Source organism: Lepisosteus oculatus, chromosome 3 (genome assembly GCF_040954835.1).
Source record: "Lepisosteus oculatus isolate fLepOcu1 chromosome 3, fLepOcu1.hap2, whole genome shotgun sequence".
Lineage (NCBI taxonomy): Eukaryota > Metazoa > Chordata > Actinopteri > Semionotiformes > Lepisosteidae > Lepisosteus > Lepisosteus oculatus.
Window position 1 is genome coordinate 13,782,276 of NC_090698.1, and position 14,290 is coordinate 13,796,565.

The following is a 14,290-nucleotide window of genomic DNA, read 5'->3' on the forward strand; positions in this document are numbered from 1 at the left end:
GATGGACTGCATCCTAAATTATGAGCCGATGAGGAAAATATGATTTATCTGTTCTGAGAGGCAGCAACGAGGAGTGAGGTTCCAAGCTTCCTCTCTGAGTTTACCAGGAGTGCTAAGGTTAGAGTTTCAAATATCATATACCCAGCAATCTTAAAAAAAATCAATTCCATCTGCAGAACTAATGCATGCTTTTATTGAACAACTTAATGCATTTTAGTTTTCCAGCAGCAACAGTTTTACACTGCTTTAATATATCAAATTCTCTGTATATTGCCCAAAATACCGTTGAGCTTTCCTACGTGTTGCTTTGACTTACCAATTATAAAAATGCACGTCAGTGAGCAAAGGTATAGTGGAAAACATGACCCATCAAGGCAATTCTCAGGTCCGTACTCATCTCTGTAGGGGCACCACTGCACAGAGAGCCTTACTCCATCATTCAGACAACATCAGTTCTGATAAGATGCTGCTCTGCCATAAAGCTCTGAAAGAGTAAAGCGTCAAGACACTCACTGTGACAGCAATGTCAGGGACAGCACCAGTCCAGCACATGAAACAGCACTGCCGCAAGCAAAATTTTCTGAACTCCATCATTTAACCATTTAAACATCAAGGCCACTGAAAGACTAAGAGTTTTCAAAAACTACCGTGCACATTTCAGTTATAAATACAGCTTCCATTTATGTCTTCCGTCTTTGTCTCACTGTTTGTCCTGTTATTAATATTTTTCCTTAGTATACCCCTCAATAAAGCAACAACATTTTAATGTTCTGTATCCTACATCGAGTTCATGTTCGCCAACATACAAGTAAGACAGCACCTCTTCCCTATGTCTCTTTATGTTACATGTGAAACCAAAGCCAAAAGGTCATGTTCACTTCTGTGTTCAAATGAATCTTTTTTTCTGGCTACATTTGTTCATTTTTAAACAAGGGATTGGACTTCTGCTTTTTCTCTGGACACAGGCGTGGCATGGACTCCCATGATGCTCTCTTGGCTCATCGCCCACCCGGGCCTTTTCTGAGGTTCTTCTGCAAAGTTAACCTGGAACAATTATTTCCATAATCATAATGTTCCAAAGAAATCTGTTTCATGTTTGGACTATACTGCTGTAATTATAAACTCTCGTTAACCAACAGCTGTGATGAGAGTTTGGAAGGTGTCAAGTCGGATTTACAGCAGTTTGCTGTATCAGCAGATGTTCATTTTGAGGGGAAAATGTATTAGTTCACATGTGTTCAATTTTGTGAAGTCTGCACATTTACTCTGAAAACACGCAACATGATAATTTGATTTGCAACACATAGGCTACAATATGTTCCCTAATGCTCCCAGGAAGAATGATTCAGAACATTTATTGCTTTTATTATAATTTAACAGTTTTAAAACCTTAAAAGAAAGATTCTGGGAGCACAGACACACTCTTGAAAGCACAGCCTTTGCAAAAATAAAGGTGCAGGCATTCACACTTGCTGCTCTGCTTCATGGGGAGAGATTCAGGTCTGTGGCTGACCACACAACTGCAAAGGCTGTGCTCACAACTGGATGTACACTGGTCTCTGCCAGATGGGTCCGTTGAGATGCAGGAGGAGGAGGTGAGGGTGCAAATAGTCAGAGTTCATCTTACATGACTTGGGGCTCTAGCCCTGGCCCTGAGGCACATGCTGACCGCAGGGAGACCGCTCACAAGAGCCGTGCTCCAGTGTGCTCTGCGGTCTGCCATTGAGTCATACATTTCCGAATTAATTAACCAGTTTTCTTCCGTTTCAATAAAGTGAATGAAAGCATGACTAAAACTTGATAAAACAAACATCTTGCAAAACCGTTTTAAAAAACAACTTACGGTATATTCATTGACACTTTTTAAGTTCCTACTTTGCCTCCATAGAGTACCAGGAGTGAACAGCCCTTACCATTTAAATTTACTAAACAGTATTATAGAGTCGCCTTTTACGAAAGATTTTCAAACAACAATGTCCTGCAAGTACCATGTCAGACTCAGCACTGGCCAGTTCTGCTGCTGCAGCAGAACAGTTATCACCTCCTGTAAGTGAATGCCAGATGTAAGCTGCTGTCCACTGAAGGCTTATTATCGAATCCAAATCCTCTATCAGTTACCTCCCAGTGAGCTATATAAGGGGTTATTGTCAATGGTATGAGAAAATCTCAAATTACCTAGCAATACAGAAAAAATCCAAAATTCACAGTGACAGCATATATACTGTATACAGTATATACTGCACACTGTACTGTACATTGCATCCTAAAATGGTTAAGACATGTGGTGAGGACCTATTTTCACTCAAAACTCAAATTAACATTGCTGACAAGAAAAGGGAATTGCCAGGAAATGAAACCTTTTGATTTTTATCAGTAACAAATAAGGGAAGGAAAGGAAGTTATACAGTAAACTGTAAGCCAAACCCTCAGTTCACTACAGGATGAAAGAAAAAAAAACTGGAGCAGGCAGGAATTGTCCGCCACACAGGTCTGTTTCAAGGGGTAAGTTCTGGAAAAATATTGAGGGGACAAAAGCCAAGTACAGAAAACACTTTCCCCTTAGAGGTTGCTGTGGTTGATTTTAAGAGTGAAACAAACTTTACATTCTGCACTGAGCTGTGCTACACTGATTAAAAAATGTGAAATTGTTCTTTTAAAAACAGTATTTGAGTTTACTGACATTTTCAGAGAAGACCAAGTAATTTTCTACATTCAAATCACATTGATGGTACAAGTAAACAGACTCTGCTTTGTGAAACCAATGACGACTCATATCTTAACTCTCACCCTTCGGGCACAACATCTTTTACTGGCAGGTCTGACTGCCGCTGAACAAACTCTTCAGCAAGGTTGGAAGAAGAATCCCTGCACTGCGCCCAGCTGCGGTCACTTGCAGAATGTGTATCGGCGCAGAGAGGTGCAGCTTGATTACTTTGTGCGCAGGCTGCCAGCCTGGTCACACACAGAAACTTTACAACATTTCTTGATTAGTCACCATTCACTTTTTCCTTGCTTCTCCTCCAAGATCCATAACTTTCATATCATTTGTGCTTTCTGTTGGAGTGTGTTCAGCTCTTGCTACGTTTTGAAACTTTAATTAAAAAAACAGGAACTGAATAAGAATCTTGAAGCGCAGCGAACAGTACGAGTCTCCTTCGCTTTAAGCAGCTTATTTAAATGACCCTCACAAATGAGAGACCCTACTGCGAGTCTCTGTCACTACGGGACCCAGTTCCAGCAGTGGTATACTGTAGAAAGTTCAGTGGAGAGCACAGGGCAGGACCCACTCTTGTCACCCTTGTGGGTCTTTGCCCTCTTTTTCAGACGTCTCATACTGTAATTGCTTTTCTCGTGCGCCTCTCAACACCCCAGCTCTTAAACCTGGGAAACACGGACAAACCCCACAAACGGAATATGCAGGACGCCTCGGTGTTTGCAGGAACGAGGGTAGTCTGACGCCGTCTGCTGATGGATCTGGATGGTAAGCTGTGACAATGGCGCTAAAAACAATCCACTACATCACCTCAGGCATATTTGTCACCTGCAGACGTAATTACCGTAATGATGCGCCAATTCCATCTGCTGCAGGATCTGCCACACGACAGGCCCCGAGTCTGTTCTGTGACAAGCAGGGCCACCTCCTCACAATGAGCGATACCTGTTTCATTGTCTGCTGTGGAATGGATGTGCATACTGTACTGTAAGTACATCAAGCAGGAGGACAATAAATGCATACTGTATGTCTTCCTCAGTCACCCAAGACTCAGTCCTCCGGAGGTCTAGGATGTCTTGGAGTGGGTATAATGCTTAATGATTTGTAAAAACTGGACGTGATTTCAGCTGTTTGGACCTGATCCACATCGGAACATAAAAATCACAAACAGGACACCTAGTCCATCAGGCTGCTAGTAGGGAACTGACCTGAGGATCTCATCCTCAACAAGATGGCCTGGAAGGTTTTCTGACACACTTGCCTGCAGTTTTCACTTGTGTCCCCTGGTTTATGTGTCACTGGCGATTCTGAAGAAGTCCAGTGTTTAGACTGCCAATGCCTTTGTGGAGTCTGAATACTTGAGTCAGATCCCAAACAGTTAAATTATTCATACAAATTAACTTCTGCCCTGAAATATACTTCTGCTATCTCCCATAGGTAACACCTAAATGAAGAATGCATGTTAATAACACTAGGCAGGAACTAAATATTTTATGGTAATATATATTTCAGTTCTATTTAAGCCCTCATTCAATAATTGCATACTGTATTCTCAGTATGACAGCTAAACATACCATTGAATTGGTGGCTTAAATTGCGAAAAAAAAATACTTAACTGAAGTACATTTTTATATTTTCAATCAGACCTACAACACCTTTACGGAAATGAACATGCAGCTACTCAAGCATGATGTCATTTCAGAAAAATCAAATTTTTAACAAGATTGAGGGTGAGATCGGTCACCTTTTTTCCCCGGAAAATCATCTGCTTTCTTGCTATCTGTGCGAGAAAATGTAGGCAGCTCTCATCAGCATCGGGGAATAATTTATTCACCCAGAGATACTGTACTTTCGAAAAGGAAAAAAAAAAACAGACTAACTGCACACCACAATCATCAGACCTGCCCCTGCTTATGAAATGTGGAACACACTCTCTAGCAGTGTATTTAGGATTTTAAAATCTAAAAGACGTCGTTTTGTAAAACAAGTTTTAAAGGCACCGAAACGTTTTAATATGTCACATTTACATGTAAGTACAAAGGTGATACGTCCTTTCAGCTGTATAAAATACCTAATAGCTATCGATATTTGCGCCCGGTACCTTAAAGTTTATAAACAAATTAGGTTTACCCGTTTGTTTGTTAAACTATACCCATTTGTCAATGATATCTCTTCTACGTGTATTGAACATGCGTTTTTTCAGTGTGTACACAAGTGTATCGAAATCTCCTGAGCAAAGGGGAAGTTAAGATGTTCCAGTGAATGCACACATGATAAATGTTGCTCCACTGCTCACGTTTGCAATCCTATGGTCGATTACAGGACATAGAGTCGAAAGTTTGTCAATCTTCTGACAGAAAAACGTCATTCTGAAGTGTCACACTGAGTGTAAAAGAACAAAAAAAAATACAGCCTATACAGTATGTCGTTTGCTTTATTTTCGCCAAACTGGCCATTTAGTAGACAATTCATGGGGAACACATTCAAAGGCGTAAATATGCTTAACATTCTCTAAAAAAAACTGTTTCTGCGCCTCCTTTCCAAAGCAGCGCTTCTTTCGTGCAGTTTCATAAATAGCTTTTAATATTCAAACAGACGCTTAATTCCCCATGAATTCCAAACTAACAATGCCAAAAACGTTTCGTGTGTCTATCCTCAACATTCACAAAGTTGTGTTTCTATTGATTTGCACTGCAGGGCATTAAGAGATACTCGCAGGTTGTAGTAATCTCATCTCTACATTCGCAGATGGCAGAGCATCGTGCCTTCTCCGAAAATGCATAAACTTTGCTAACAACGAAAAAACTAAAATGGTTAGATTAAACAAGCCTTGACGAAAATCTGGGAAAAAAGCCCTAGAGACAGAAAACTAAAGTTTTCACATACCGGACAATATCTGTATTGCTTACCTCTGGCTTTCTTTCAAGACTCAGTGCGGTATACTATCGGCTTTTTTTCTCATGCGTTTTGTCTAAACTTATTTAGTAAGATCAAAAGGGTACAATGAGATTTCCATGACTGCCTTTTGGATCGCCTTTTGAGAACGAGTTAAAAAAAACAACGTAAACACAACGTTAAGTAATAAAAACACTGTTCGGTTGAAGTGAGCTCCACGGAATCAAAATCCTCCTGTTTTCATCGCAGGAACACAGCACGTTTTCCTTTCCAAGTAACTGGGAATTTTAACTGTTCTGTCATTCTTACCTTCTCCGGTAGGCCGACTCAGACTATGGGCTGCACTCTTCGATCCTAAATACGCAGTTGTTGTTGTTGTTGTTGTTGTTGTTTCCCAAAAAATAAATCAATAGTGATACTGATAGAACCTACGGTACGGGACTCTTAACGTTTCACTTTCCCCGTCAACAGTCCGGTGCTAGCTTTCTGCGTCTTTGCCTTCTTTGCTCTCCGAGTGTCTGCAGCACCCACTAGTGACCTCACCGAGCTCGGAGCAGCGCTTCACGGATAGGTATGGAGCTTACACAGCACCGACTGCACAATTCAGCCGCCCTTGGACTACTTTATGCAAGGCATTGCTTGCTACGAGCCTGGCACAAAGGATTCTACTGTACGTAACCGTTTGTGGAATGGATGTTCCCAATCTACGGATCTACATTTGTCCTCGCCTTTGGTATTTTAAGGATTGCTGGAAAACATTTTCACTCACACACTGAAATTCTCCAGTATTTCTTCGGAACTTTGAAGGTGATTCAAAGTCGTCCACCTAAAGAGTAGAGTTATTACTGTACTGTACTGTACATGTATATATAGAAAATTAAAAGCCAATCCGTTATGTAAAGATCATCCTTCTTACCTGTTGAGTATATTGTCTAAATAGCACAGTAACTGAATCTGTCCAAGGAAAACCAGACAGAATAAAATACTAGTTGAACAGCGATATGAGATGATGCTGCAGGGTTCAGTAAAACTGCACTGGCCAGACCATTAAACAGATTAATTCGCTTTGATTTTGTTAGACCAATAAATAGTGAATCATCTGTTACAGAAATGACTTTTTCAAAGACTCATTACAAATATCCATTACCAATAAAATACCTTAAAATATTTTTCAGGAATTTCCATATTGGCTAGTTGTTATTATTTTCATTTAAAACCACAGTTGAATAAAAAAGAAAAGCTCAGGCTCCCTTGCAAATCTGTGTTGGATAAAGCAGTTAGTACTGTAAGTGGATGGGTGGCTGAATGGATGGAGAATAAAAATTCACCTGGTTGAAGTCAAAATTCCTCAAGTGGAGTTTTCCCATACAGCAGTTTGAAGGGGGATAAATAACGAGTGGAGGTCATTCATCAACTTTTATCTGTTAACCATTTACACTCAGCTGGCTCCTGAGGTTTGTCGTCCAAATAAATAAATCCCAGAGTTGTTAGGCACTGTACAGTAGTTCATCACAAACACACGAACCCTGTGCCTGTTATTTCCAATAGAGTCCATAATGGACCAATAACAGGCACAGGTGTTCCCAGTCCTTAGAGGTGATGGATTTAAGAAGACCTACTGTGCAGTATATACAATAAATCTTTCTGGATCCAGGACCAGGGTTAGAAGTCTTTGCTCTCTGTACAGTACGTTCAGGCCAGTGCTCTGCAGCGGTGGTAGGGAGAGCCCCAACCTGGCTCTGGTTCTGAAGTAATGTAGAGATCATTTAACAAAAAAATATAACATTCTTCAGCCCGCAAGGACAAGTGTCCCCAATACTGAAAGAAAAATTGCTTAATTGATCAAACACCTGTTACAAGTGTTTAAATAAGAGGTTTATAGGATGACCTTCAAGAATAACTAGATATTGGCTCCAACCCTGATCCCGCCCAGTGGGACCCCTGTAAACTGCTGCTTTTTTTCCTGACTGAACTGTCTATCACTTGATGGTTGCTTCTTTAGACTTTTGTGTCTCTGTTTCTGCATTAGCAGCCACCCAGGCCCCATAACCTCAGGACACTTTGAGAGAGAGTAGGATTTTGAAATTGACCTGGAACCGAAATTAATTAATAGGTTAATTGAGCGATGCATCTTTAAAACATTGATATTGCTTATTAATTACAATTCTCCTACAAACAGTGCTGTGGGATCTTTAAAGACCAAGTACCCAGGGCCTTAGTTTAACATCTCATCCAAATACACGCTCATATGACAGTAGTCAGTATTCTATGAAACTGTTTTTTTTTTTAAATTCAGATCCAGAGGGAAGATGCCTCCTACTGGTCCACCACCAACACTTACAACAGGAAACTGGAACTCCTTTGAGGATACTGGCCTAGTACTAACCAGATCCCTCTATTCTGAGTTCCTGAGATCTGATCAGACCAAGCTTCAAGGTGCGAATGCCACTGTTATAAACTGAAGATACAGGAACTTTTCATTGCAGAACAGACTGCTCTGACTGATGAAAGTTAGACAAGGCTGGGGAAGTGAGACAACTGTCACACTAGTGGAATCATTTTTCTGCATTTTCTTCTATGATTCTTTATGTGCCAAGAAGGAGACTTAGGTAGACAATAAACCAACTACTGAGGGTGAATGTTTTTGCAAAAGATTGCGTTCATGTTTGTGAAGATCTTTTTTTATCATGCATCATTTCCTAACCAATCGCCACTGTGATAGTCCCTAAGGTTGTTAAGTGTTGTTTCCTCCATTCACTCTTTGGCTATGACAGACAGATAGTGGCTGCTGTATCTCCCAGGACAAAGACAAACCTCTACTTCTCATAATCCAGATACCCAAGAGAGGAACTAGTACAGGTGCTCTCAGATTCTATTCAGGTGATTCATCAAGATCTAAAATGCCTGGGCAACACAGTTTCTTAATTTGTGTGTGAATGAATTTTACAACATCTTTAAAAACAAAAAAGGTGGTTTAAAAGTGTGTAAGTTAACAAAAAAGTAACACATTCCCCAATAAATGGAGTTTTAAAAACAATTTGGGCAGCAGCATTGCAACAATGTCAATCAAGCTGGTATTACTTAAGGTCCTCGAACTTCCCTGTACAGCAGATTTACATTTTTTCTTTAAACGATTTGTGTAAAAAAGTTTTGTCCCACCTTTTGCACATAACCAGTAGAAAGTAGGGTAGGGTAAAAAAGAATCAATATGAAAACAAGGTGATGGACAGGTTGAAACAACCTCAACATCAAAACAAGACCTGACCCGGGCTCAAACTCGTGTCCAGATGTGGCACATGAGACAGGCAATGTTCTTAGAAGTCAAACGGGCAGTGGAAGACTGAAGCAGAAACATGATCACCTGCATAGATTACTAAACCTGTTTATTTGTAATTCCCCGTGTGCAAAAAAGCTGATCACGTTAGTCCTACTTTTTGAATTGACAGACAAGGACATTTTCTTGATATACTGCTCATATAATGTGCTGAAGAAAGCAATTAAAATAATTGCCCAGAATTCTGAAGAGAACCCTACTGCTAGTAAGATTCTCTGTGGAAAAACATGAAGACATGCAGTTCAAAATGCCTCATGACAACAAGGACCTTTGTTTTATTTGTGTTTTTAAAAGAGTTCCACCAGGCCGATACCTTTTTTGAAGAGTGCATAACTTTATTGCTGGAATGGTGAAAGCTTACAGAGACTTGGGAGATAAAAGAGTTTTTGAAAATAAAGCATTTTCAGGAACACAGTAAGGACAGTTCTAGAGACGGAGAGGGCAACTGTGGTTCAGATCATGGGACAAAACATGGTAAATTCTTTTGGAGAAATTGTTTCCTCTGCTTTTTTTAAATAATCACTTAAACATGGTTTTTAATCAGGCAAAGCCATCAGGGAATATTTCAGTTCAACAGCACTGCAAACACAAAACCGCAAGTTCCGTACTGTAATAGTTATTTATTTTATGAATATCAGGACAACGGAAAAGCCACAAAGAGAGGAGGACATTCAGCACATTATTTACGATCTTTAAGTAGAAAAACTATCCACTATTTTAAAACTAACACAAAGTTTTGTGATGGTGTCTCAAACACTTGCACTAATATGAGACACACCCTCGGACATTCAATTTCTGGTGCCACTTCAGGGTGGAAAAGCTCTTTGTCTGATGGTTTTATCCAAATAGACGTACATTGTATCCATTTATACACCTAGCCACATTACTTGAGCAATCACAGTAACAAAATTTGGTCAAGGGGAGTGTAGCAGTAGTGGTTCATCTAGCATTGGAGCCTCCCATATGCAAGTCTAGAGCCCTGAACACTCCTCCACACTGCCACCTGAACAGGAACCAACAGGTAACAAAAGACAAGCTGGCAGAATCAAAGGCCTGTGAAAGGATTGCCACTCTTGTTTTGAACTCTTCTTGTTTGCAAAAAACAAACAGACAAAATGTACTTTTGTCTGCAGATCACTCTATCCCCCCCGTCACTGCCTCCTGTTATTGAGACTGCAAATGTTGCACATCTGTTGAAAATTATTTGGGACATCCAAGTTATTTGTTGTTGATGTTTTTTTCCCTCTTGTTTTCAATTTACTCATAATTTAAAGAAAGAAAATACAGCTTTTCCTCCCACAGATAAAAAATACTCATAACACCCCTTTTGTATAACATTTAAGTGAACAGGTCACACATCATTGAAGAATTCCAACTATTTAACACTTTATATGAACATTTGTCTACAGGTATATATGAACATTGACTCATCCTTTGTATGCTCTTATAAGAAAAAAAACATTGATTTTAAGAAAACATTTTACTGTCCTACAAATGGTAGAATTATTGGCACCCTATCTAATGTTTCTTTTGAGCTCAAAAGCATCTTTTAACTTTTCATGAAAACCAAAGGTTGTGCAACCATTTCCAATGTAGTTTTCATGTGCATATACTGCACTTAATAGCAGCAAAAGCAAAAGTTTGTATTTGGCTTTGGAATATCAGAACTGTAGGAAAAACAGAGCTAAAAATAAAAGACATAAAAGAAAACCAGTAAATGCACAACTGCTACTAATCTAAAGTTAACAGATCTTAACTTGTCCATTCATCTAAAATATACAAAAAACACCCACGTGCATCCCTTGAAGCCTCAATAAATATACAATCGATACATTTATATTCAGTTAGTGACCTAAGCTGAATTTCAGTGTGAATAGCACAACAAATTTTGCAACACATGAATAACTCAGTCCAAATGTGCTCTATGGGTTTCTGTCACCTCCATTTTCTTTACATTTTTATTCTGCTTGAAAAATCTGACTAGCAATGGGGAAGAAAGGAAAGATTTCCAGCACTGTGTGGACAATTTAGACAGCCCTGTTTCTTTCTGATAAAAACATTAAGCTCATGAATCTACAACAAAAGCCTTTTACTTTTGAGTTCAGACAGTCAATACCTTTTTCTGTTTTTTACACAATCACATTCAAGAAAAATACTTACAATATCTTCCAAAGGTTTTCCAATTCATGTGTACTACAAAACCAGGTTCACTCAGTTTATTATAGAAGCCTGCCTGCTGGACACAGTTGGCTCTGTGTTAAGCTGTGATCTACTGTACACTTCCTGACCTCCTGTGAAATCTTTGGTCAGACTGAACCTTCCAGGCATTGCTCTAAAAAACATACTTCTGACTGTCCATAAATTACACAAAACTAACCTATTTTAAGTTGAAAGGCATAAAAGTTTTGTTGGGAATTTCAAAATAAATACACGATAGGAAGTATTTAGTAAAATGATCCCTGATGTTTTCTTTCGTATCCAATAGAAAAGAAAATGTATTTTTCATTGCAGTGCATGCGGATTTTACTTAAAGACTTACTGTACAACACAAAAGACCATAATGCAAAGCAATCATTTTATATTCTATCATCTGCAGCAATTGTTTACTTATATTTAAGCCATGCCCTGTGAAGTACACAGCAATTCCACAAAACTTGAAGGTTACAGCTAGGTTTGTGATTTCCTATTTCGGCACCGATTCAGAAAAGACAAAGAAATGAAAAACAGGCATTTTACTCAGTATCAAACTCTCTGTGTAGCAGACAATTACATATTATTAAATTGAAATTCAAACACCACAGACATGAATTGTTCAGTACAGTATGTGCTTATATCATGCTGTGGCATTAAGCGCACAAGCTCAATTAAGCTGCTGTGTATTTGTAAAGTGGCTTAGAAAAAAAGTTCCCTCATAGCACTCCTGGATGAGAAGTGAAGAAGTATGCGAAACACATTTTTGTCTTTTAAATTACAGATGTTCAGTATGATGCTTTATTTGTATCCACAGTTTAATTCCTTTTTATCTGAAGCATTTAAACTACACAGGAAGGAGATATGTCGGTAATTCAGAAAGAGATTCACTGGGGTTTTAGGAGAAGTTAATGATTAGAAACCACTTCAAAGAAAATTTGAAACTGCCTGCTTTTCTTCCGTGAGAGGAAATTCTAAGACATTATGTTTGCATATTTCCATCTGAGCTGACCACCATTTATAAAGATCTACAATTCGAACAGATTCTGCAGTTCCTCACTTAAACACTTCTCCTGGTGGAGAAGGTCACTGATGACACTGCCGCTTTTCAGCGCAGAACAAAGACTGTTATTCTGAATATGTACAGTATGTCTGGTCAAGCCTTTTTGTTAAAGCACTTGGAAGAACATGATCTGTTAGTCAATACTGAACCAGATCAGGAAGATACTATTACACTAAATCAACTAGTTTTTTTTAAAAAAGCACTTTGAGACTATTGTGCAATACGCACTTAAAGGACATGAGAAACATTTGCAACATGTTTAATGAATCATTTAACAATACAGGGGCTTCAGAACTCCTAGCTTAGCACTGCAGTATTTACATTTTTTTTTGTCATTAAAAAATCAGAATCCACTTATTTGCTTTGGGTAACTTTGAGGAAATACCCAACTTTAAATCCAACTCTAAATCAAACAACTCTGAAATCCTTCAGTGAAAGGCAAGGAGCACAGACAATTATCAATAAAGCAATGAAGTGGTTTCACTAATGGAACTCATTCTTCTAAACTGACACTCCTTCCTTGACTACAAGTGCTTCTTGCATAAAGTACTCATCACTTTACTGCTGAGATACTTCAAAACCCAAAGCCTTGTGAATTAAAACTCACCTTGAATAAACTACTGTACAGTATTACAAATGAAATCCAGTGGTGTTAATGCATTTTGACAGAAGATATTCATACTAACTTCTCATCCAGAGTGCTGTCCTGTCTTCCTCTCTGGGCTCCGAGTTATGACCCCTACAGAAATAGGTGGTTTTCTAATAATCAATGGTTGGATAATATGAGCTTAATCAAAATAACAGTCTCTAAAGAGACTACAGTTCTGACACACAGAGAACTTGTTAAAAGACAAGATAAAACAGAGGTGGGATACCCTCATTCACTTCTACTGTATAGTACAGTTGCTGGCAAGCCATAAAGGGAGGAATATAATCCATATAAGGAAGTGTTTTCATTTTATTTGTTTGCAGTATTGAACCTCTAGACCTCCACAGCATAGAGTATGCTAGGGTGATAGATTTAACATGCAGTCTTCACCGTTTCTCGCTCTGTAAGCCAAGGGCTCCCGCACAAACTGCACTGATGGAGGATAAAAACAATGCATTTCACAGGACTGGGTCATCAGCCATCCATGTGTTTAAACTAATATGAAATAAAGCAACAGGGCAGACATATCCAAGCAGTGGAATGAGGGCATGTGGATGCCCTGCACCTGAGGATCAGCTGTGTAATGGGACATTCTCTGTCGCCTTGTGTGTGTATAGTGATCTCAGATTGCTGTGGATTAATTTTGGCACAGAACATTTCAGCTAACACGTGGAAATGAAACACAATTTGTTATCCCAATCCATCTCTACTTTCACTCTCAGTTTTTAAAATTAATTGACACCATTAACTTGATTCTCTGTTGGTTCGTGCACTAAAAATTGTATTTTGCGTCACCCAAAGTAGCACTGACCAACTGGACATAACTTATCAATTGGTATTGAATGTTGCATTAACTTTTGGAAGAGGAAAAGAGAAAGAAACAAAGCCCCAACACCAAATATTTCTCAAAAATAAGGTCCATAAGAAAGTAAGAATCATTCTTTAGAACAAAGCATCTCAACAGCCGGTGAGCATATTCTCCTTTCCTTCTTCTTCTTTCACAGGACTTGCAGAATCAAGGAATCAAGGTACTCAGATTCTGACAGTGTGTGCGTGTTTCTTGCAAAGCGGCTTATCCTTTTTGGAGAAGAAAGCCTGGCCTTCCAGACTTGTACAACACACCTTAACAAAACAAACAAAAATGCCATCAGAATTGTGCACTCCCCCCCCTCAGAAAATAAAGTTTCAACATCTTTTTTTACAGAGATTAAACAAGCTTACAAACTTCACAATTCCTTTGGCCCATATACAGTGCCTTGCGAAAGTATTCGGCCCCCTTGAACTTTTCAACCTTTTGCCACATTTCAGGCTTCAAACATAAAGATATAATTTTTTTATTTTATGTGAAGAATCACCAACAAGTGGGACACAATTGTGAAGTGGAACGAAATCTATTGGATTTTTGAAACTTTTTTAACTAATAAAAAAATGAAAAGTGGGGCGTGC

At 38.9% G+C, this 14,290-nt stretch overlaps 2 protein-coding genes across 14 annotated transcripts in view; both read right to left on the bottom strand.

Annotated features, from left to right (window-relative positions):
- Positions 1-6,185, bottom strand: part of bmpr1ba (bone morphogenetic protein receptor, type IBa) — a 159,667-nt gene extending 153,482 nt beyond the window's left edge. Inside the window, exon 1 of the mRNA XM_015340423.2 lies at positions 5,918-6,185. The gene's annotated coding sequence lies outside the window, so the exon portion shown is untranslated. The remainder of the gene's footprint in view (positions 1-5,917) is intronic.
- Positions 6,186-9,256: 3,071 nt separating this feature from the next.
- pdlim5a (PDZ and LIM domain 5a) overlaps positions 9,257-14,290 on the bottom strand; it is a 128,502-nt gene continuing 123,468 nt past the window's right edge. For all 13 annotated transcript variants that reach the window (XM_069186904.1, XM_069186894.1, XM_069186899.1 and 10 more), the window contains one exon: positions 9,257-13,966. In XM_069186904.1, the coding sequence (XP_069043005.1) occupies positions 13,877-13,966 (90 nt within the window). In that variant the 3' untranslated portion in view covers positions 9,257-13,876. The remainder of the gene's footprint in view (positions 13,967-14,290) is intronic.